This window comes from Carcharhinus amblyrhynchos, chromosome 9 (genome assembly GCF_965287045.1).
Source record: "Carcharhinus amblyrhynchos chromosome 9, sCarAmb.v2.hapA, whole genome shotgun sequence".
In the NCBI taxonomy this organism is placed as follows: Eukaryota; Metazoa; Chordata; class Chondrichthyes; order Carcharhiniformes; family Carcharhinidae; genus Carcharhinus; species Carcharhinus amblyrhynchos.
The window spans coordinates 67,454,626-67,476,906 of record NC_137332.1 but is presented as its reverse complement, the minus strand read 5'-3'; the positions used below and the strand labels follow the sequence as shown (position 1 = coordinate 67,476,906).

General features: G+C 40.2%; 1 protein-coding gene across 1 annotated transcript in view; it reads left to right on the top strand.

Annotated features, from left to right (window-relative positions):
- Positions 1 to 11,112, top strand: part of nuf2 (UF2 component of NDC80 kinetochore complex) — a 46,516-nt gene extending 35,404 nt beyond the window's left edge. Inside the window, exons 10-14 of the mRNA XM_080196617.1 lie at positions 117 to 254; positions 2,284 to 2,427; positions 4,279 to 4,454; positions 6,259 to 6,394; positions 10,624 to 11,112. Of these exons, the coding sequence (XP_080052743.1) occupies positions 117 to 254; positions 2,284 to 2,427; positions 4,279 to 4,454; positions 6,259 to 6,394; positions 10,624 to 10,755 (726 nt within the window). The 3' untranslated portion in view covers positions 10,756 to 11,112. The remainder of the gene's footprint in view (positions 1 to 116; positions 255 to 2,283; positions 2,428 to 4,278; positions 4,455 to 6,258; positions 6,395 to 10,623) is intronic.
- The last annotated feature ends 11,169 nt before the right edge of the window (positions 11,113 to 22,281 follow it).

Genomic DNA, 22,281 nt, shown 5'->3' with positions numbered 1-22,281 from the left:
GTGAGATTATCCTGTATGATGCCCTTTCCAAAATCAAAATTATTGTAATATTAGTGTGTTAGTTAGCAAATCTAAATGTTTTTTGTTCCTAATCTAGTTTTATTTGTTAATAAAAGGGCCAGATAAAATTGGAGATGGCCAATGCAAAAGAAATCCAAGCACATCTCAAGCCTCTGATTGTGGAATGCCCAGAACAACTGAACTCAGAGATACAGACAATGAGGGAGACGGTTGAAAAGAAGAAGGAAGCCATGGTAAGATGTTTCTCACCACCTCCTATCTCTTAAAATTGTTAACAGTAAATTGTACTTTCATACAACCACCTGTGCTGGCAGCTGCTTTGATGTCAAGTGTATTTTTAATCAGTGGATTTTAGTAAGTTATTTGAGCCAATTTTGCCAGGGTCTGACATTCATACATGGAACTTTTTTCAGTGTGGGGGTTACTGGTTAAGAGTTAGATAGGGTTCCCCGACTGATGAATCGCTATTCATCCTAAAGATACATTCTAGACTGCTTAGTTTTTAGGATGTCTTTCCATTTTATTTTTAAATGCATTACAAAGTAAATTACTTGAAATTTCAAATTGTTTTAACTGTTAAGGATAGCCTATGAACTATGCAATGCAGTTAATTCAGTACTGAATTATTTTCTTTGTCCTTTGTAACATTTACTTGCTACCCTTATGCTGAATGGTTTTTAAATGTGATTATCAGACCTTTGTGTAGTATTTTGGTCCAATCTCAGTAAAATTCTTGAAAATCATTGAATTGCTTCCAACTTATTTAGCCAGCTTTCTTTCTCTTGCACAGCTCCTATCTTTCAAAGTCTCATTTCACAAACCTCCATCCCTCTGACCTCTGATCCTCTTTTAATTGCTGGTGTGATTTAGGCAGTCTCAATTTTCTTATCTCTCTTTGAATTTGCAGCACTCTGTTCATTTTTTAAATCCTGTTAATGTAACCTGCACTGTTATTTGGCACACAAAGGGGTTGGAGTTTAAAAATAGGGAGGTTTTGTTGCAATCGTACAGGGTGTTGGTGAGGCCTCATCTGGAATACTGCATACGGTTTTGGTCATCTTTCCTAAAATAGGATATAATAACATTGGAGTCAATCCAAAAGATATTCACCATGCTAATTCTTGGGATGAGAGAGTTATCTTATTAAGAGACACTAAATAGCCTGGGTCTGTATTCCTTGGCGTTTATAAGAGTGAGGGGTGACCTTATTCAAACATAAAGATCTTGAAGGGACTTTGTAGGCTAAATGATAAAATGTTTTCATTAGTGGGAGAGTCTAGATCAAGGGGACATAGCTGCAAGATAAAGGGCAGGTCATTTAAAACTGAGGTGCATAGAAATTTCTTCTCATAGAGTGTGGTGAATCTCTGGAATTTGAAGGCCGAATCATTTTAATTCGAGGTGGATAAATATTTGATAGATCAAGGAATAGAGGGTAATAGGGAATTAGCACAGAAAAGAAGTTGAGGCTGGCATAGATCAGCCATGATTGTACTTAATTGTAAGGCAGGCTTATAGGGTTTGGTGGTCTAACTCCTGCTTCTATTTCTTATGTTCACAGGCCTTAGTCTTGCAGAGGCTAAATGGCAATGGTTCGATACCCCCCACTTGATCATGAAAATTAAATTGCATTACAGCGTCTATTTATACAGACTATTGTAAATTACTACTGTAATAACTATTATTATTAGTACCACTGTAATTCAATTTAATGTCTATTTACAGACATTAAATTGAATTACAGCTAGTCTATTTACAGACAATGCCTCCCTAGATCAGTTATGGTAACATAGCTGATCTCGCTAAATATTTTTAAGAAGCGGGTTGATGGGTTCTTGATAAGAGAGGGGATTAAGGGTTATGGGGAGAGGGCGGGAAAGTGGAACTGAGCCACGACAGATCAGCCATGATCTTATTGAATGGCGGGGCAGGCTCGAAGGGCTAGATGGCCTACTCCTGCTCCTATTTCTTATGTTCTTATGTTCAATATTCTTGATGAATGTGTGCATATGCCACTTTATTTAGGAAAACCAAAGTGAAAGAGACTGAGTCTGAATTGTGCACTGTCCAACTTTGCGTGCCCCTATTGTACGACTTGGGAATTGTTGGAGTAGAGAAAGTGCTGCAGCTTGTTATCATCAGTCCCTAGCCCAATGCTAGCAAATACTTGGCAAGAGCTATGCTAGCTGATATGTCTCGCATTGAAGTAGCTGACAGAGATACTCAGCCCATTGTAATTCAATTTTGTGTGCGTTTTAATAGCAAAAGAAAAATGATAGAACTATGGAACTTCAGGACAAGTTGACAAGTTTTACCAACTTCCAAAACAAAGAACTAGAAACTTACTGCAGCTTATTGCAACAATGTCAGGCTGGATCTGAGCTTATAAGTAACATGAACACTGAGGTAAGTAGGTTCTACTGTGTTTAACAATATTTATTCTGTGTAATGTTTTGCAAACCTTTTGTTAACCCCTTAAAATTATTATACTATTGTTTTCAAATTGTGTGTGAATAATTTGCTGTTGAACTTCTAGATTGGCCCATTCTCTTCAACTTAAGGTTGATAGAGGACTTAAATTGGGTGATTGTAAAGGATTTTTGAGAGGCAGATATATAAGCCTTAATTATATATAATTAGAGGCACAGTTCTAATCTATTATAAAAGGGAAGTAGAAGCACTGGGAAAGGTACAAGGATGAAATTAGAATAGTTGTTATAACTGTCAGGAAAGACTGAAAAGACAGAGAATTTATTCTCCCAAAGAGAAGACTGAGATGTGATATTAACACTTATGAAAGGGTTTGATGAGTTGGATGTAGAAAAGGTGTTTCTACTTGAATGGGTGTTGAAAACTTAAAAGCTATTAATATCAGATCGTTACTAATAAATCCAAAACAGAATTCATGAGAAGACTTTCAAATTGAGGCAAATAGCACAAATGCATTTAAGGGAATTGTTGATTAGCACACCGGAGCAAAAAGGTAGCAGATTATTCTGGTGAGTAGGAGGAGACTTGAACAGAAAACACTGGCATGGATTAGTTGGTTTGTGCCTGTTTCTATGATGTAAATTCTAGGTAATAAATTTAATTAATATGGCGGTGGATTACTGTGTTTACCCCTGTCCAACACCGGCATCTCCACATGGTGGATTTCAAAGCATGGTTGCCAAAATAACTGGGATGGACTAGGGGTGATATAGTATGTGTTGGTAGACTGTGTGGTGGTGTTGGATGTTTTGTGTTTGATAGCCAACTGTGATGGGTAGTAGTTTTTCTTACCTGTCAGATATTTGACTAAATCTGTGTGGTCGATAAAAAGTAATGGTTATGAGCCAATTGGAAAAGTTTTTTTTCCACATTTTTTCTACACGTACCTCTGGTGAGATCTGTACTCAAGTTTAAACTTTTGTTATAACGATAGATACATAGTTCTTAGTAATTGTTTTCTCCAATCAAATTTCAGGATGACTCAAATCTTACAATTTTACTAGTGAAGTCGACTAACTGATGGATGATGCATTCCAAAGTTTCCTCTCACAGGAAATTCACTGCACCCTCTGATATCAATGTTTTGGTACAATTGCTTGAGGGGGCTTTATTTTACACTTCAAAATCCTACACACTTGCACTTCTTTTTTAATTATAGATATACGTGGAAGTTGCAACACAGAAACTGACCATTTAGGCCAACTGTGTTGGGTTTTACTCTCCTCATGTTCAAATAGTTGTGATCACATTTACTCACCGTGTACCTTAAGCCCTTCAACCAACCCCTTTTAGTTCATGCATGTGTCTTGAATGTTGGCATCTTCTGTTTCCACTCTGGAAATGAATTCCACATTCTCACAACTCTGAAGATATTTCTCCTCGCTTCTGTTCTAAATTTCTTCCTTGTACTGGTGCCTTGTAGTTCTAGGGCCCATAAATACAAGAAACAGTTTGTTTTATCTAACCTGCCGCACTCTTTCATTATTAACATTTCCATTGTATTACTGTTTTATGCATTGTTCTAATGAAAAAGCTGCAATTTTTCAAGTTTATCTTTATTCCTCTGTTTCTAGGATAAAATATGTTCATGGACATCCTCAAGAAAATTCTTCACATACTAGTACTGTATATGAAAGATAATCTTAAGACCTTGTTGCAATCGGCTACCTTGTCCACTTCAGTTAGAGAGGTGGTCAGTGTTGTGCCTTTATCTCTTAAAAGTGAAAACGTTTACAGGAATATGTTTTTGTCTTGACTCTTCTATAGATTTGGAATGAAGAAAATGAGCAAGAGAGAAAACAAATGGAACTGAAAAATCTGCAGACAGAAGAAACTCGGTTGAAAAGAATTCTGGGCTCAAAATTTGAAAAACAGGATAAGCTACAGATGCAGAGGCATAAGAAGCAGGAAGCTAGGGCACATGACCTTGATTCAGTAGCCATGTATGTAAACTTAACTGTCTCAGACTTCCTTTTGGGACTGGTGATAATACACATCTTTCAAAATCCATAATTGCAATTTGTTGACAAAATGGTCTAAGCAGTGTGCTCAGCATGATGAGTATGCTCTGTTAATCTGTTTTTGAAGTTCTGAAAACTGTTATGGATTCCATTTTTTACTTTTTCATTTATTTGTGTTCATTTTTTTGTTGGGTGCCACTACTTGTTGTTAAACACTATTGTTTATCTGTTTTGGGCAAATACACTTCTGCATATTATAATTCCTTGTCAATATATCAACAGCAGGATACTTGGGTCCAATAGAGATGTGAAATTTCTGTCTTTTGGTGAATTCTGACTTTTCAAGTATGGAATTTCACATTTGAGAATGATTTTCTGTCCTCCACCATAGATATTGGTACACTCAACCATGATCTTGTGCTTACAGCTGATTGCTAAGCCTGAGTTGTCCAGGTGCCCCATTGCAGTTCATGTCTGGCCCCAAATCCCAACTACTAGCACTCAGATTTGCATCAACTGTTGCCACTCATCTCACTGGAAGGGCACACTCTGCTGCTAGCTGCTTGGTGGAACAGTAGAGTTGGCAGGCGTTAAGGGCTGGGGGGAAGAGCGAAGAGGGAGCAGCCAAGTCCAAGCTTTACCTGCTTGTACTGAATCAGCTTCTGTTTTCAATGGCTTGATTATCAAGGGACCGATGGGGTTCCAGGTCAGCTCAGTATTGCTGTAAGGCTGTTGAAACGCCAGGCTGCTAATTTGAGTGAGTGGTGGGGGGGGGGGAGGGTTTGGAAAGAGGGGTGTGTATGTGTCGGGGGGGTTTTGGAATAAGAACTGCTGAGTGAGTAAATCTGGGGAGGAGGTTTGGGGAAAAGACATGGGGAAAGGAGCTATTTGCAATGAATGTCTGGAGGGCGAGAGAGACTTCACTGAATCTTCTATCACCAAGGAAATTGGAGAGCCTCGCTGAAACCTACATGAGTGCATAAGTAATATTTTTTACAAAGTAAAAACATTTTTCATAATTATATGTATTATTATATGTTAATCTACAGTTTGCAAAACTTAATTATTTACTGGTTAGCACTGCAGTCTCACAATGCCAGGGAGAGTTCAATTCTGGCCTTGGGTGACTGTCTGTGTGGAGTTTGCAAGTTTTCCCCATGTCTGCGTGGGTTTCCTCCGGGTGCTCTAGTTTCCTTGCACATTCCAAAGATGTGCAGGTTAGGTGGATTGCCTATGGTAATTACGGGACTGGGAGAGGGGGAAGGTCTGGGTAAGATACTCTCTTTTGTAGAATCGATGCAGACTCAATGGGCCAAATGGCCTCCTTCTGCACTATATGGGTTCTATGATCCTGTGGAAGGAAATGAGTTATATGTTAGTTAGATCTTGGGATGTCTATTTAAGACATCCTTTACAATAAAGCAAAGAACTTCACATAGTTGAATGTGATGTGATTTGAGCCCTGTTAATTGTTTCAGATGGTTATCATCATTGTATCAGAACTGCAGTGCAACCATAATAACTTGGAGCATCCATTCTAATGATTAGAGACAGCTTTTATTTCAGAAGCAGCACCATCTTTATTTGGCTTTGTGGAAATAGATTCGACAGTAACACAATTTCATTATTCTTGAGAAACGCACTCTTGAATTTGAGCTGCTGGTTTTAATCTTGTAAATTAAACTCAATCATTTAGGAATAAATGCTTATTTGTTTTAACATATGTTGCAGCACAAAATTTAAAAGTATATGGAATTTATTTTTCTTTTGTATTCTTTTTGAATAGTGAGTTTGATCAGTTTAAGCAACGAAGCCAGGAGGTATCTGAGCAGATTGCACAAATAAACAGTGAACGCCAACAATACCTGACAAAAAGCCAGACATTGCAAGAGAGCTGTACTAAAGATGAATCGGAATGTCAGGTATGTCATAGCAATATGAAAAAGAGGCTGTAATCTACAATGTAGCTTTATTGGAACAACCCAACCAGGTTTTTTATCAGGTTTACGTGACTTGGGATTTGACCATGTAAATCTGCAGTGACTTGCATTAACCTAAGCCACTGGCTGGCTTACTGAATTTTTTTCTCATCAAAAATTGCAACTGGCCACTTGAGAGAGAAATTATACAATGTAGGGGGGATGTAATCCACTTCCAAAATGCCTGTTTCAGCTATAGGGATTAGAGTTGTATTTTTCTTTTCTACTTGTTAGTGTCAGAAGTAATAGAATATGGTTTTAAGTGAAGAGTGATCTTTACAAAGTGTATCATGTCCTAGATTGAGGTTTGAGAGGATTTTGGTCAATTAATCTTGTTAGCAAGCCTTTCAGCATTGTGCAAAATATAAATTATCTCAAGCCTTTTTTTTCCCCCCAGATTTAGCTTTCTAATTATAGGTGAATTGTCAGTATCTCTGAAACCAGTTGCTGAGCTACTGTTAAAGTCAAAGCTTTTCCTAAACAAATAAACTTGCCATGCTGATCATTATTTTCAGCAGAAGTGACATATTCATACTTAATGGGCGATAACAACTGAGCTGCAGGGCACTGTATCTGGGAAGTACCCCAGGGATGCATTCTGCTCGCCCTCTCCCCGCTGGAGGTTCTCAGGTAAGGATAGCATGGCAATTCTTTTGGGAAGTTCAGACTTCCTCTCAGTAATTGCCCTGCACTGGGAGCCACCCGAAAATACGCTTTTAAATTGCAAACTTTGGATGGTTCCGACTGTGTTACAACAATAGTTACCCAGAAACACTTAAAAGAATGTAAACAATTTTGAACTATAGCACCGGCGTCCTCCCCACCCCAAGCACAACCCAACTCTTCCAAACCCAAATCTCCACAATCCTATCCACCTACCTTATCACTGGCTTTCCAAAGATCTTTAAACTTGGCTGGACCTTTAAAGTTATCTGATTTATAGAAGCTCGTGCTGTAAAAAGGGGCATGGTTTACTTAACTGCAACTGAGTTGCCCTTGACAATATACCCTGGGAATGTGATGCACAGCACATAGTCGAAAAGTCAGGCAAGATAGAAGGGGCTAATTTTCAAGGTTTTAACTGAGTGGAGTGGCAATCTGACTCATTTGCCACTCCACTTGAAGTTATGGACCATGTTTTTTATTTTGAAAACAGCTCTAAAATTGAGGCTTCATTTCAATTTTATTCATGTAGATGAGAGTGTGCAGTTATTGCAGAAGACATGCAGATTCTTTACTGTCCTCAGTCCTCCAATATAAGTGTTATGTCAATTCTGGTCCTTTAAACATTATTATTTTTTGTTATTCCCATCACTAGCAGTTGTGTTTTCAGCTCCGTAATTCTACTACTAAAGCTGTCGTGTGGCTTGATGTCAATTTTTATTTGGTAAGGATATAAAAGATAGGATTAAGACTTGGCAGTTTGGCCTGCCGAGCCTGTTGTCAGCCAAGAAGATCATGGCTGATCTAATGTGGTAAGAAGTCTCACAACATCATGGTCTAATTGGCCATAACTCCACTTTTCTGCCTGTCCCCTATACCATTTGATTCCTTTTTTTATATCAAAAATCTGCCTAACTCAGCCTTGTATATATTACATCACTGTGTCTCCGCTGCTTGCAAGAGAATTCCAAACATTAACAGTGCTCAAAAGAGAAGAATTTCCTCCTCATCTCCATCTTAAACAAGAGACCCCTTCATTTTGAAAGTCTGATTGCTGTTCAACTTTCCCCCACAAGGAGAAAAAATCTTCTCAGCATCTACCCTGTCAACTCCATTTCTCATCCTAAATTCTGATGAGCGTAGGTCCAACTTGTTTAACCTTTCCTCATAAGCCAATCCTTTCACCACAGGAATTAGCCTAATGAGTCTTCTCTGAATTCCTTCCGGTGCAAATATGCCTCTCCTTAACTAAGGTGACCAGAACTGTATCTCATTTGTACCCTATACATTTATAGCAAGATTTCCCTTTTATCTGTCCCCCTTGCAGTAAAGGCCAACAATCTGTTTGCCTTCTTCATTAATTGCATGCTCATTTTGTAATTCATGACAAGGACACTGCAATGTGCTGACAATTTCCAATCATTTAAAAAATGCCCTGTTTTTCTGTTCTTTCTGCCAAAGTGGGACAACCCTAACGTTTTCTCACATCATTCTCCTCATCTGCCAAAGGTTTGCCAACTCAACCTATCTACCTCCTTTTCCTGACACTTTGTATCCCCCTCACAACTTGCTTCCCTATCTATTTTTGTATTGTCAGAAAATTTGGCTACAATACATAGAAAATTAAAAAATAGGAGCAGGAAGATACCATTCAAGCCCTTCGAGTCTGCTCTGCCATTCATTATGATCATAGTTAATCATCCAGCTCAACAGCCTGATCCCGCCTTCCCCCCATATCCTTTGATCCTCCTGACCCCAAGTGTTATAACTAATTACTCCTTGAAAGCAAACAATGTTTTGACCTCAGCCGCTTTCTACGGTAGCGAATTCCATAGGCTGACCACTCTCTGGGTGAAGTAATTTCCCAATCTATGTGCAGATTAAAATTACCCATAATTACTGATGTTCCTTTATTGCATGCATTTTTAATTTCATGTTTCATGTCATTGCAAACATCACTACTACAGTTTGGGTTTCTATATCCAATCCCTAGTCACGTTTTTGCCCCTTAGTGTTTCTTAGCTTTACCCATATAGATTCCACATTGTCAGACCTAATATCCTTCATCAATTTGGTGTTAATTTCCTTTTTAACCAGCAATGCAACTCCATCACCTTTACCTTTTTGTCTGCCCTTTCTAAAAACTGAATACCCCTAGAGTTCAATTCCAATCCCAGGTCATCCTGCAGCCATATAATCCCTACAAACAATATCATAACTGTTTACATATATTTGCATAATTAATTCATTCACTTCATTGCGAATGCTCTGCGTATTAAGACACAAAGCCTTTAGAAACATAGAAAATAGAAGGGGGAGCAGGCCATTTGGCCCTTTGAGCCTGTTCTGCCATTTGTTTTGATCATGGCTGATCATCGAATTCAATATCTTGGTTTCCCCCCCACTTCCTCTCCATATCCCTTGATCCCTTCAGTGCCAAGAGCTATATCTAATTTACTTTTGCAATCAAACAACATTTTAGCCTCAACTACATTCTGTGGTAGTGAATTCCATACATTCACCACTCCCTGGGTGAAGAAATTTCTCCTCGCCTCTTTTCTAAAAGGTTTACCCCTTATTGTCATCTTTTTAACATTACTGGTCCTGTTACTACTATTTTTTCACTGTGGCCCTGTTTGAATCTAGCCCTTGCTTTCTCTACATATCACTTTTCTTACTCCCCTTTCTATCTTTATTTTTGTCCTTGATTCCCCCTCCTCTGACACTTTGCATATGTTCCCACCCCCTGCCATTTTCATTTAAACCCTCCCCAACTATTCTAGTAAATAGTCTCTGTAGGACATCAGTCCTGGTCCTGCCCAGGCGTAACCCATCCAGTTCGTACTGGTCCCATCAGTTCAGGATAGGTTCCAATGTCCCAATACAGTCGGTCCCTTCATCCAAGGCGTTAATAGAGGTTGTAAATAGTTGAGGCATTGGCACTGATCCCTGTGGCATTCCACTAGCTACAGTTTACAGGCTGAAAATGAGCCATCTCTCCCCACTTCCTGCTTGTTAACCTTTATCTGTGTTATTTTATCACCCTTAACACAGTGATCATTTCCCTTTGATGTGGCATCTTATCAAATACATATTTGAAATTGAAATACACCTTTGCTAGTGGTTCCCCTTTATCCACCTTGCTTGTTACATTCTCAAAGAACTCTAGCAAATCTGTTAAGCATGATTTCCCTTTCTGAAAACCATGTTGACTCTGCCTGATTATAAATGCCCTGCTACAACCTCTTTAAAAATGGATTTTAGATTTTTCCTGAGAAGAGTTAGGCTAACCAGCTTCCAGTTTTCGTGAAGTGCCTTGGTGTGTTTTACTATATTAAATATAGGGCATTCATCAAAAAGATCTTTCTGAATTTGAATGTCCACTTGGAAGGTACTGGTAGAATTCGTGGTATCTGTTTCCTTTCAAAGCAATAAAATGGGGAAAAGAAGAATATTCTGAAGGAGAAGATGAGGATACACAGTAACTTTTTTGATTTACCTACTAACAGAATCTGTATTCCAAATTGCTGGCTCACCTGGAACAATACCATGAACGTTTGGCCATAGTGACACAGAAGGCTACATGTGAAGGACACAAGCAAATGGCAGAAATAGAGAGAGCCATAAATGAAAGAATTTGAAGCATTGTCTGCATTCATTTTAAAATTTAATCTATTTCAGCTTCCTGTCTCTAGTTTAACCTTAAGAAGTGACAATTATTTTGAGCATGTGTTTCAAATTCTTTTGAGTTTGTCAGTGTATTTGTCCCTATTTGAACTATTTTATATATAGCTTTTTTAAAAGTGCACGAAGTATGGAAGCCATAATTTTCTACAGTGCAAAATTAAATTTCTGTTTTCATGTATGTGTTATTTTGTGTGTGACCTTTGATTTATAACTGTGGAATAAATGTAAAAATAAACTACTAAAGTTAACAAGAACTGTTGCAATTAATATGCAACTGCTGTAACCAGTGTTTCAGAATATATTTTATTAAAATGCAGATTCCAAGAGAAAGAAAGGATTTTTAATCGTGAAGATTCTTTTTTGTTCGTCTCCGTAATTGTGTTCTAAGAACTTTCATTCTCATTCACTTCTAATAATGATAAATAGTTGGAGGATTACATCTTTTGAATTCAAAAGCAGTAAAATGTGACTCAGTAAGAGATTGCATTATTTGTGAGCAAAATGGAGCAACATAAACCAGCATTTAAACTATGAAATTTGACATGGAACCTATAGCAGAGGAATTATTTGGCCTAACTGATCTATGCCACCACAATTTTGCATTCCTTTTTCCTTTAAGCATGTATCAAGCTTCCCCTTTAAATGTATCACTGTTATCCACTTCAGCCATTCCTTGGAGCAGCGAGTGCCACATTCATCCACTCTGCAGGTGGAAATCACTCCTGAATTCTTTGTTAATAGCTATCTTGCATTTATGCCCTCATGTTCTGAATTCAACTATAAGTGGAAACTTCACATCAACTTCTTCATGGCTTTTTTAGACACTTTGAAAGTCTTTTGTATCTTTTCTTTTCCCATAGAAAATAGCCCCAGCCTTTGCAATCTTTCCTTATAATTGCACTCTTCAATTTCACATCCCTGCGAATCTTTTCTGTGCTTTCTCCTGTGCTTCAATCTTGTTTTGTAGCACGGAGACCAGAACTACACTTGTAGTCAACTGGACTACAGTTATCTAAATGGGCAGTTAACTAGTCATAAGTAATTTTAAGATAGTTTATTAAGAAATAACAGTTTATGTATATATATATATATATATATATGAGGGTGCTGGTAGTGTACCCATGTCAATCGTCTATCCAAACTATTCCAACCAATGGATTCAGGACAAGTACCCCAAATGTTAGAGTGATTACCACCTCCCCTGCTTTGCCACCCTGCATTAATTAGAAAAAGTATATGACCTATAACAGCTGAGAGCAGTTTACTGATCCTAGAGAGGACAATTGGACAATGGGTTGATCTCTGTTGCTTGTGATAGTGGCATTCTGCTCTCTGTCAAAGAGTTAGGGAACTCTTCCCTTGAATTTCTCCTCTCACTTGGCCTATCTTCTATCTGAAAACAGGTTCCCAATGAGCACTGCCACCTCACCAACAACATAGCCCTTACCACCAGTATAACACCAATATGCATATATACACACTTTTTGAGGGGCTGGTAGCATGCCCAGTAAGAAGTCTCACAACACCAGTGTCAATCATGTATCTAAGCTATTCTGACGAATGAAGACTGGACAGGGGCTCCAAATGTTAGGGTGATTACCACTTCCCTGCTTTGTCACCCTGCTCAAGGTCAGCTTTTTAGCTTACACCCATCTGAGGGTTATATGGTCCTTTGTAAAGGATTGCATTGATAAGAGGGTACACAGGCTGTCATCTTAATAAATTAGGAATGTCAACATGGTAGTTGACATGTTTCTATAGACTTTAGAAATTGTCTTTTTAGAAAGCTCTTTAGTAGTGTTACATAGAAAAAATCTGTTTACTCAAGACCCCAATTTTTTACAATTCGTTCAAATGCAATTTTTTTCATAGGTACACTTTGGAATGTAGTGCATGAGTAACTTCAGGCATGTTCTGTAGTAAGTGTAGAGAGAAAAAACGGTAGCCTTTTACCATGGTTCCAAACCTCTTTTTCCTCAGATTTGTCTCTAAATTAATTGATAGGAGATTGATTGCTATGACTAGTCAACAATTCCTTTGTTATTGTATCATGTTCCCAAGATGGGTGGTTGCTGAATTGCATTGATTTTGGTCTTTTTAAAATCTTGTGGTTCTTGAGAAGTGCAATGGTGTAACTAATGGGTATTCTACATGATGTATACATTTTGCATGCCTCCCTTGCCATTCATTCATTAGCTTCTCTTGGACTGTAATTCTGAAATAAAACTGGGTCACAATTTTGATTATTTTTAATTTTTTCCTTTTTTTGTCTTTTGCAATCTACTTTTTCTATCTTTATTCTTTTCATGTTCCAATCTTCTATTTGTCTCTCTTTCCTTCTCTGCCTTGTTCTTCTGTAAGGAGATAAGCCATTGGGCAAGTTGTTCATGAGATCCCAGGAGTGATACTGACATTACTGCATCAGTACCAATGTCAGACATAAAAGACTAATTAATGTCTTAACATTGTAAAATCTGCCATTGTACCAATTTTTCACCTGACATTTAAATTTATAGGTAGATACAAAGAAAAAGTCTTGAGTTCAGTGTACATCAGCAAGTTCTGGGATAATTACTTGTGTTATAAAGTTGGCACATCCTTTTAGGAGATTTGAAAGTGGAAATGATTTCTCAGGGTCCAAAAAAAATTAAAGGTCTGCAAAGTTTGTACTTTTTGTGGCACGATGAATAGTCTATATGAAAGAGCTTATGTAAGATTACATATGGCATAGAAACAGACATTTGGCCCAATCAGCCCATGCTCTTGTTATGCACCACTTGAGCTTCTTTCCATTTTTTCTCATCTTAATCTACAATTATGATCATCTATTCTCTTCTTCCTCAAATACTTGTCTCAATTCTTGAATTTGCTTCAACCACTCCCTATAGTAGCAAGGTCCTCATCTGTGGGTGTCCTCATCTTCTGAATTCCTGTTGGATTTCTTGGTAACTGTCTCGTACTGAGGACCTTGAGTTATGCTCTCCCCCATAAGAGGAAACATTCTCCTTATGTCCACCCTCAAAACCTTTCATAATTTGAAAAAACCTCAGCCTTCTCTTCCACGAGGTTCAAACTGTAATTCATTTCCTGATGCACAATCTACGTTCTCCGAAACTGGAAATGGGAGTAGGCCATTTGGCCTTTTGAGACAGTTCTGCCATTCATTTTGATCATGGCTCATCATTGAATTCAATACCCTGATTCCTCCTTTCCCCCTTATATCCCTTTAGCCTAAAGAGTTGCATTTAATTTCTACTGGAAATCAGACAATATTTTGGCCCAAACTATTTTCTGTGGTAATGAATTCCATAGTCTGAATGAAAAAACTTCTCCTCAGCTCAGTTCTAAAAGTTTACCCCTTATCCTCAAACTATGATTCCTAGTTCTGGATTCTACCACCATTGGGAACATTCTTTCTAAATTTACCCTGTTACAATTTTATAAGTTTCTATGAGATCCCCTTTTGCTATTCTAAACTCCAGTGAATATAATCCTAACAAACTTACTCTCTCCTCGTATAACAGACCTGCCATTCCAGCCTGGTAAACCTTTGCTCTATTGTACCTCTATTGTCATTGTCATCTCACTCATGGCTTATATTAATCTTTTAGAGGTAAATTTCAGTTTTGGGAAGATTAAAGTTGCATGGGTATAGTAATTAAAATGCTGAATTCAGGAATTGCCAGAACATCACAAATAGTGCCAGTTCAGAGGGCGACCTGTGTTCAGTTATTGAGGTCAGTATCAGAAGAGATAAAATGTAAACAATAGCAAAGCATAGGATCTACGCTTCCCTCAATAAAAGAGTGAAATTGTATATGTAATTCCCATATGAAAAAAGCTAGTCAAAGTTTATATGAGGGTGGAAGGAGAGAGAGCAATTCTATCCATTACAGATGTAAATTAGTCATGTGTGACCCTGAATCAAAAGTTTTGAAGGTTAAAAAAATGAATTAGTTTACATTTCTGTTTGAAGCATTTAAAACATGTAACATTGCCTTGGAATTGGGCTTTGGGGATTAGGGACGTTCCTTTGTTTACTTTATCCATGTATGTTTGCTGATGGAAGCAAGCAGTTCAGTTTGAAGAAGCCGCAAGGTTTTAGACTTGGAGCTAAGAGCCCTCAAGTTCTTGTGTGAGTCCTAAGTTCAGAAGGCAATGATGTTAACAAGAGCTGTGGAATTACTGTGGACCAGAGGAACACAGTTATTAGAAACAAGATGTTTCCAATTTTTTGTTAAAATCACAATATGGGAATTGGGAGTGAAGTTCCATCTTGAGCTAAAAAGTGCCGTACCTTACAAAAGAACTGTGGTAAAACTTAAGAGTTAGTTCCAAGAAAGGATGACCTTTAAGAACTGGATAAAAGTTCTGCACCTTATTCCTCTGGGAGAGTAAGTTTAACAGTGAGAGGTATCTTCACCTCCTGCTGTCCCTCTGTGTTTCATGAAAACAAGTCTTTTTTTCTCTGAATTTGTCAAGAGAAGTTGAAATCCCCACTTTATGATTCTTAGAGTGAATACTGATTGGATTAAATGAGAGGGTCCCATTGCCTTGTGTCATTTTAAGGTGGGAGGGAATGGTGAATATGTGGCAGGACTCCTGTTTCAATCTAGGCGCTGCTTCTTATAGTTTTATGTTAACCTGCTCCATGCAATTCCAAAATCTTCTGCTTGCATTTCCCATTTACTTTCTGTATTTCATCCTTACAGTTTTGCAATGGTTTTTTTTAAGTTTAAAAAAGGATCACAATGAGGAATGGAAAGAACTCTTTCTGGGAGTTTGGTTGGAAATAGGAAAAGGGTTGGGAAGGGAATGTGGATGCTTCTTGGAGATCCTACTAACCTGAGAAAACCCCAACTGGGAATACGACCAGGTAAATGACTAAGACTTGCTAAAGGCCATCGCGGGGCTGAGCAATGATCATGAGACCTGCATACGCAGAAGGTGGGAATAAATGAGCTAGCCGGAAACACAGGCTAAGGTTTCTTTGGTAGGGAGGACAGGAATAGTTATTTATTTTATATTTTTTCTTTAGAGTCACACGCGTATCTTTTGGCAGCACCAGAGCGGACACCAGGCAGCGCTCACCAGTGAAGAAGCTCCCAATAAAGACAAACTTTACTTTGTGTACGGTCATAGTACATATTGGTACTAACAACATAGATAGGAAGAGTGATGAGGTCCTGCAGCAGCAGTTTAGGGAGTTAGGCAGCAAGTTAAAAAGCAGAACCCCTAGGGTTATAATCTCAGGATTACTCCCTGTGCCACGTGTTAGTGAGGCTAGGAATAGAAAGATAATGCAGTTCAACATGTGGCTAAACAGCTGGTGTAGGAGGGAGGGATTCAGATATCTGGACCATGGGGTCTTCTCAGGCAGGTGGGACCTGTTCAAGAAGGACAGGTTGCATCTAAACTGGAAGGGCATAAATGTTCTGGCCAGAAGGTTTGCCCGTGTTACACAGGAGGATTTAAACTAGTTTGGCAGAGGGGGAATGGGAACCAAAGCAAAGGTGAACTAGCTGAAGGGGGACCAAAGAATAAGACTCAGAGAAAGAGCAGGCAGGGTGCGGTTGCTAATCAAATGGACTGAAGTGCATTTGTTTCAATGGTAGAAGTGTAACAGATAAAGCAGGTGAACTTAAGAGCTTGGATTAGTACTTGGGACTATGCTGGTTTTGCCATTACAGAGACTTGATTAAGGGAAGGACAGGATTGCAGCTTAACATTCCAGGATACAGATATTTCAGGCAGGACAGAGGGGGATGTAAAAGGGGTGGGGGAATTGCACGACTGGTTAAGGAGAATATGATGTAGAGATGCCGGCATTAGACTGGGGTAAACACAGTAAGAAGTCTCACAACACCAGGTTACAGCCCAACCAGTTTATTTGATAGTAACCTCACAAGCTTTTGGAAACGGTGTTCCTTTGTCAGGTGTATGGAAGGTTCTGATCAGAGAAGGGCATATAACAGCACACACAGTTTACAGAATACTGATTAGAATGCAAGTCTTTACAGCTAACCGGCTATTCAAGTCTTAAAGATGCAGACAATGTGAGTGGAGGTAGCATTAGCATAGGTTAAAGAGATGTGTATTGTCTCCAGACAGGACAGTGAGATTTTACAAGTCCAGGCAAGTCATGGGGGTTACAGATAGTGTGACATGAACCCAAGATCCCAATTGAGGCCATGCCCATGTGTGCGGAACTTGGCTATCAGTCTCTGCTCAGCGACTCTGCGCTATCGTGTGTTGTGAAGGCTGCCTTGGAGAATGCTTACCCAAAGATCAGAGACCGAATGCCCGTGACCGCTGAAGTGTTCACCAACAGGAAGGGAACAGTCTTGTCTGCTGATTGTCGAGCGATGTTCATTCATCTGTTGTTGTAGCGTCTGCATGGTCTCCCCAATGTACCATGCTTCGGGACATCCTTTCCTGAGGTTTATCAGGTAGACAATGTTGGTCAAGTTGCAAGAGTATGTACCGTGTACCTGGTGGATGGTGTTCTCACGTGCGATGATGCCATCCATGTCAATGATCCGGCATGTCTTGCAGAGGTTGCTATTGGCGGAGTTGTGGTCACTGTTCTCCTGAAGGCTGGGTAGTTTGCTGTGGACAATGGTCTGTTTGAGGTTGTGCAGTTGTTTGAAGGTAAGAAGTGGGAGTGTGGGGATGGCCCTGGTGAGATGTTCATCTTCATCAATGATGCGTTGAAGACTCCGGAGAAGATGTCGTAGCTTCTCTGCTCTGGGGAAGTACCATCAGTCTCGCAACGGACACAGAGAAATTCATCAGGCGAATGAGGCTGCAGGAGTTGTTCCACAAACACCAAGAGGCCAACAACGAATACAATGAGACAGCGAATGAACCGGAACAGCCAACAGAGAGATCCGCAGTGCAGCGACCGAAGAGGAAAGAGTCCACTTGGACTCCTCCGGAAGGCCGCTGCCTTCGACTGGACATGTATGCCCAAGCCATCAGGAGGTGCATCAACGCCAGATTCATCAACCGCACTCACAAGACAGCCCCGAACATCACCCAAACACAACGCAATGCCATCCATGCTCTCAAGACCAACTGCAACATTGTCATCAAACCAGCAGACAAAGGAGGGGCCATCATCATCCTCAACAGAACGGACTACTGCAAAGAAGTGTACCAACAACTAAACAATGAGGAATACTACAGACAGTTACCCACAGATCTGACCAAAGAACACACCCATCAACTCAACACTGTGATCAAGACCTTTGATCCGGACCTTCAGATCACCATCCACGCTCTCATCCCATGTACTCCCCGCGTTGGAGATCTCTACTGCCTCCCAAAGATACACAAGGCAAACACACCCGGCCGTCCCATCATATCGGGCAATGACACCCTGTGCGAGAACCTCTCCGGCTACATCGAGGGCATCCTGAAACTCGTTGTACAAAGAACCCCCAGCTTACTATCAAATAAACTGGTTGGGCTCTAACCTGGTGTTGTGAGACTTCTTACTAAGGAGAATATCACAGCTGTACTCTGGGAGGACACCTCGGAGGGCTCCTCAATATGGGTAGAGCTCAGGAATAGGAAGGGTGTAGTCACAATGTTGGGAGTTTACTATAGGCCACTCAACTGCCAATGGGAGATATGTAGGCAGATTTTGACAAGGTGTAAACGTAATAGGGTTGTTGTGGTGGGAGATTTTAACTTCCCCTATATTGACTAGAACTCACTTAGTGCTAGGAATGTGGATGGGGCAGAGTTTGTAAGGAGCATCCAGGAGGGTGTCTTGAAGAAGTATGTAGATAATTCAACAAGGAAGGAGTCACACTGGACCTGGTATTGGGGAATGAGCCCGGCCAGGCGGTCAGTGTTTCAGTAGGGGAGCAATTTGGGAACAGTGACCACAATTAAGTAAGCTTTAAGGTACTAATGGATAAAGATAAGTGTAGTCCTCAAGTGAAGGTGCTAAATTAGGGGAAGGCTAATTACAAGAATATTAGGCAAAAACTGAAGAATGTAGAATAGGGGCAGATGTTTGAGGGCAAATCAAAATCCAGCATGTGGAAGGCTTTCAAGTGTGAATTGATAGGGATTCAGGATCAGCACATTTCTGTAAGATTGAAGGATAAGTATGGCAATTTTTGGAACCTTGGATTACGAGAGATATTGCAAGCCTAATCAGAGAAAAAGGAAGCATGTGTCAAGGCTAGGAGGCTGGGAACACATGAAATAAGTGTAGAATACAAGGAAAGTAGAAAGGACTCTAAGCAAGGAGTAATGTGGGCTAAAAGGAGTCTCGAGAAAAGAAAGCATTGGCCAGCAGGATTAAGGAAAATCTCAAGACTTTTTATACATATATAAAGAGCAAGAGGGTAGCCAGGGAGAGGGTTGGCCCACCCAAGGACAGGGGAGGGAATCTATACGCGGAACCAGAGGAAATGGGCGAGACATTAAATGAGTACTTTGTGTCAATATTCTCCAAAGAGAAGGACTTGGTGGATAATGAGTCTGGGAAAGGGCGTGTAGAAAGTTAGTGTCATGTTGCGATCAAAAAGGAGGAGGTATTGGGGTTCTTGAGCAACATTAAGGTAGACAAGTCCCCAGGGCCTAATAAGATATACTCCAAAATACCGAGAGAGGCAAGAGAGGAAATGGCTGGGGCTTTGAGAGAAATCTTTGTATCCTCATTGGCTATGGGGGAGATCCCAGAAGATTGGAGAATAGCCGATGTTGTTCCTTTGTTTAAGAAGGGTAGCAAATATAATCCAGGTAATTACAGGCTGGTGAGCCTCACATCAGTGGTAGGAAAATTATTGGAGAGGGCTCTTCGAAACAGGATTTATTCCCACCTGGAAATAAGTGGACGTATTAGTGAGAGGCAACATGGTTTTGTGAAGGGGAGGTCGTGTGTCACTAACTTGATCGAGTTTTTCGAGGAAGTGACAAAAATGATTGACAAGGGTAGGGCAGTGAATGTTGTCTACATGGACTTCAGTAAGGTCTTTGACAACATCCCTCATGGCAGACTGGTGCAGAAGGTGAAGTCACATGAGATCAGAGGTGAGCTGGCAAGGTGGATACAGAACTGGCTTGGTCATAGAAGACAGAGGGTAGCAGTGGAAGGGTGCATTTCTGAATGGAGGGCTGTGACAAGTGGTGTTCCTCAGGGATCAGTGCCAGGACCTTTGCTGTTTGTAATATATATAAATGATTTGGAGGAAAATGTAACTGGTTTGATTAGCAAGTTTGCGGACAACACAAAAGTTGGTGGATTTGCAAATAGTGATGAGGACCATCGGAGGATACAGCAGGATATAGATCATTTGGAGACTTGTGCAGAGTGATGGCAGATGGAGTTTAATCCGGACAAATGTAAGGTAATGCATTTTGGAAGGTCCAATAAAGGTAGGAAATATACAGTAAATGGCAGAAGGCTTAAGAGTATTGATAGGCAAAGGGATCTGGGTGTACATGTACATAGGTCACTGAAAGTGGCAATGCAGATGGAGAAGGTAGTCAAGAAAGCAAACGGTATACTTGCCTTCATCGGCTGGGTATTGAGTTTAAAAATTGGCAAGTCATGTTGCAACTTTATAGAACCTTAGTTAGGCCGCATTTGGAATATAGTGTTCAATTCTGGTCGCCACACCACCAGAAGGATGTGGAGGTTTTGGAGAGGGTACAGAAAAGATTTACCAGGATGTTGCCTGGTATGGAGGGCATTCGCTTTGAGGAGAGGTTGGAGAAACTTGGCTTGTTCTCACTGGAATGATGGAGGTTGAGGGATGACTTGATAGAAGTCTACAAGATTATGAGAGGCATGGACAGAGTGGGTAGTCAGAAGATTTTTCCCAGGGTGGAAGAATCAATTACTAGGGGGCATAGGTTTAAGGTGCAAGGGACAAGGTTTAAAGGAGATGAATGATTTTTTACACAGAGGGTGGTGGGTCCTGGAATTCTCTGCCAGGACGATAGTGGAAGCAGATACGATAGTGAATTTTAAGGGTATCTTGACAAATACATGAATAGATGGGAATAGTGGGTTATGGTCCCTGGAAAGGTCTGGGGTTTTAGTTCAGTCAGGCAGCATGGATGGTGCAGGCGTGGAGGGCCGAAGGGCTTGTTCCTGTGCTGTAACTTCCTTTGTTCTTTGTACATTTGATTCTCTAAGTTGCATCGCTTCCGCACACTTAGGTGAATCAGTTTAACCATTTAAAGGCTGGGGGGAATCTGGGTTATTCTGTTGCTTTTATTCGATGCACCTGCCAGTTAATCCTGCAGCGTGTCTAATGCCGGGGTCCTACACCAGACCTGGTGGCTGCCTTCCTACTTGTTATGTATGTTGGGGCATAGCCCTTTTAAGGGAATGGGTCATGTGACCCACAGTATGGTGTGAGCTGGCCGGGAACTGCCCTAATAGGATAGTTGTTGTCTAGAGTATGGAGTGAGCAGACTGATGCCTGGCTGTGGAGGAGGTATTGAGGGAACCCCCCACTACTAAGGAATTTAACACTTGCCCGCTGTCTTCCGCCAATATTACATGCAGGAGCGGCACAGTGATTAACACTGATGCCTCACAACGCCAGGGACCAGGGTTCAATTCCCGGCTTGGGTCACTGTCTGTGTGGAATTTGCACGTTCTCCAGATGCTCCGGTTTCCTCCCACACTCCAAAAGATGTACTGGATTAGTTCATTGACCCGAACAAGCTTCGGTCTGTGGGGACTAGGGGAATTTCACAGTAACTTCATTGCAGTGTTAATGTAAGCCTTACTTGTGACTAATAGATAAACTTTAACTTAACTTTTTCACCAAAACGTTCTGGCAGCAAGCTGTGGCAGCACTACTGGTCTAAGAGGCAAGGCAGGAAGATTGATCTTGACATTTGACCTGGTGTTAGGGATTAAATGGGGATTTAACAAACTAGGGACTGGTGACATTGGAAGTTTCTGACTCACCTATTTGTGTTAGGTCCTGTGAAGAAATCATTTCTAAAAATTCTGACTTTTTTTTAGACACCATGGGTTGGATGTCTTTTCAAACTAATGAATCAAAGCAATGTGGGACTATTAGATACAGTTAGAGTTTATCCATGAATCAATGAGTTCAAGGCTGTGGCTGAATTGTTAAGTAAAACAACAAAATTTGAGTTTCCTGGATGTCACATGAGCACAAGGTAAAGCTATAACTGGAAGTCACTCAGTTTATGCAGGCTTTTTTTAGGGATTGTCATATTACTCACAACATTTTGGTATTTCCTCCAGAGCCTGAGGTATTGTGGATCACATTTCCCGCAATATCCCGTTCAATTAGACAAGTTGTGAACTTAGTTGGCACAGTGGCACAGCACTGCTACTTCACAGTGCCAGGGACCCAGGTTCGATTCCTGGCTTAGGTCATTGTCTGTGCAGAGTCTGCATGTTTTCCCTGTGTCTGTGTGGGTTTCCTCCAGGTGCTCCAGTTTCCTCCCACAGTCTGAAAGATGTGCTG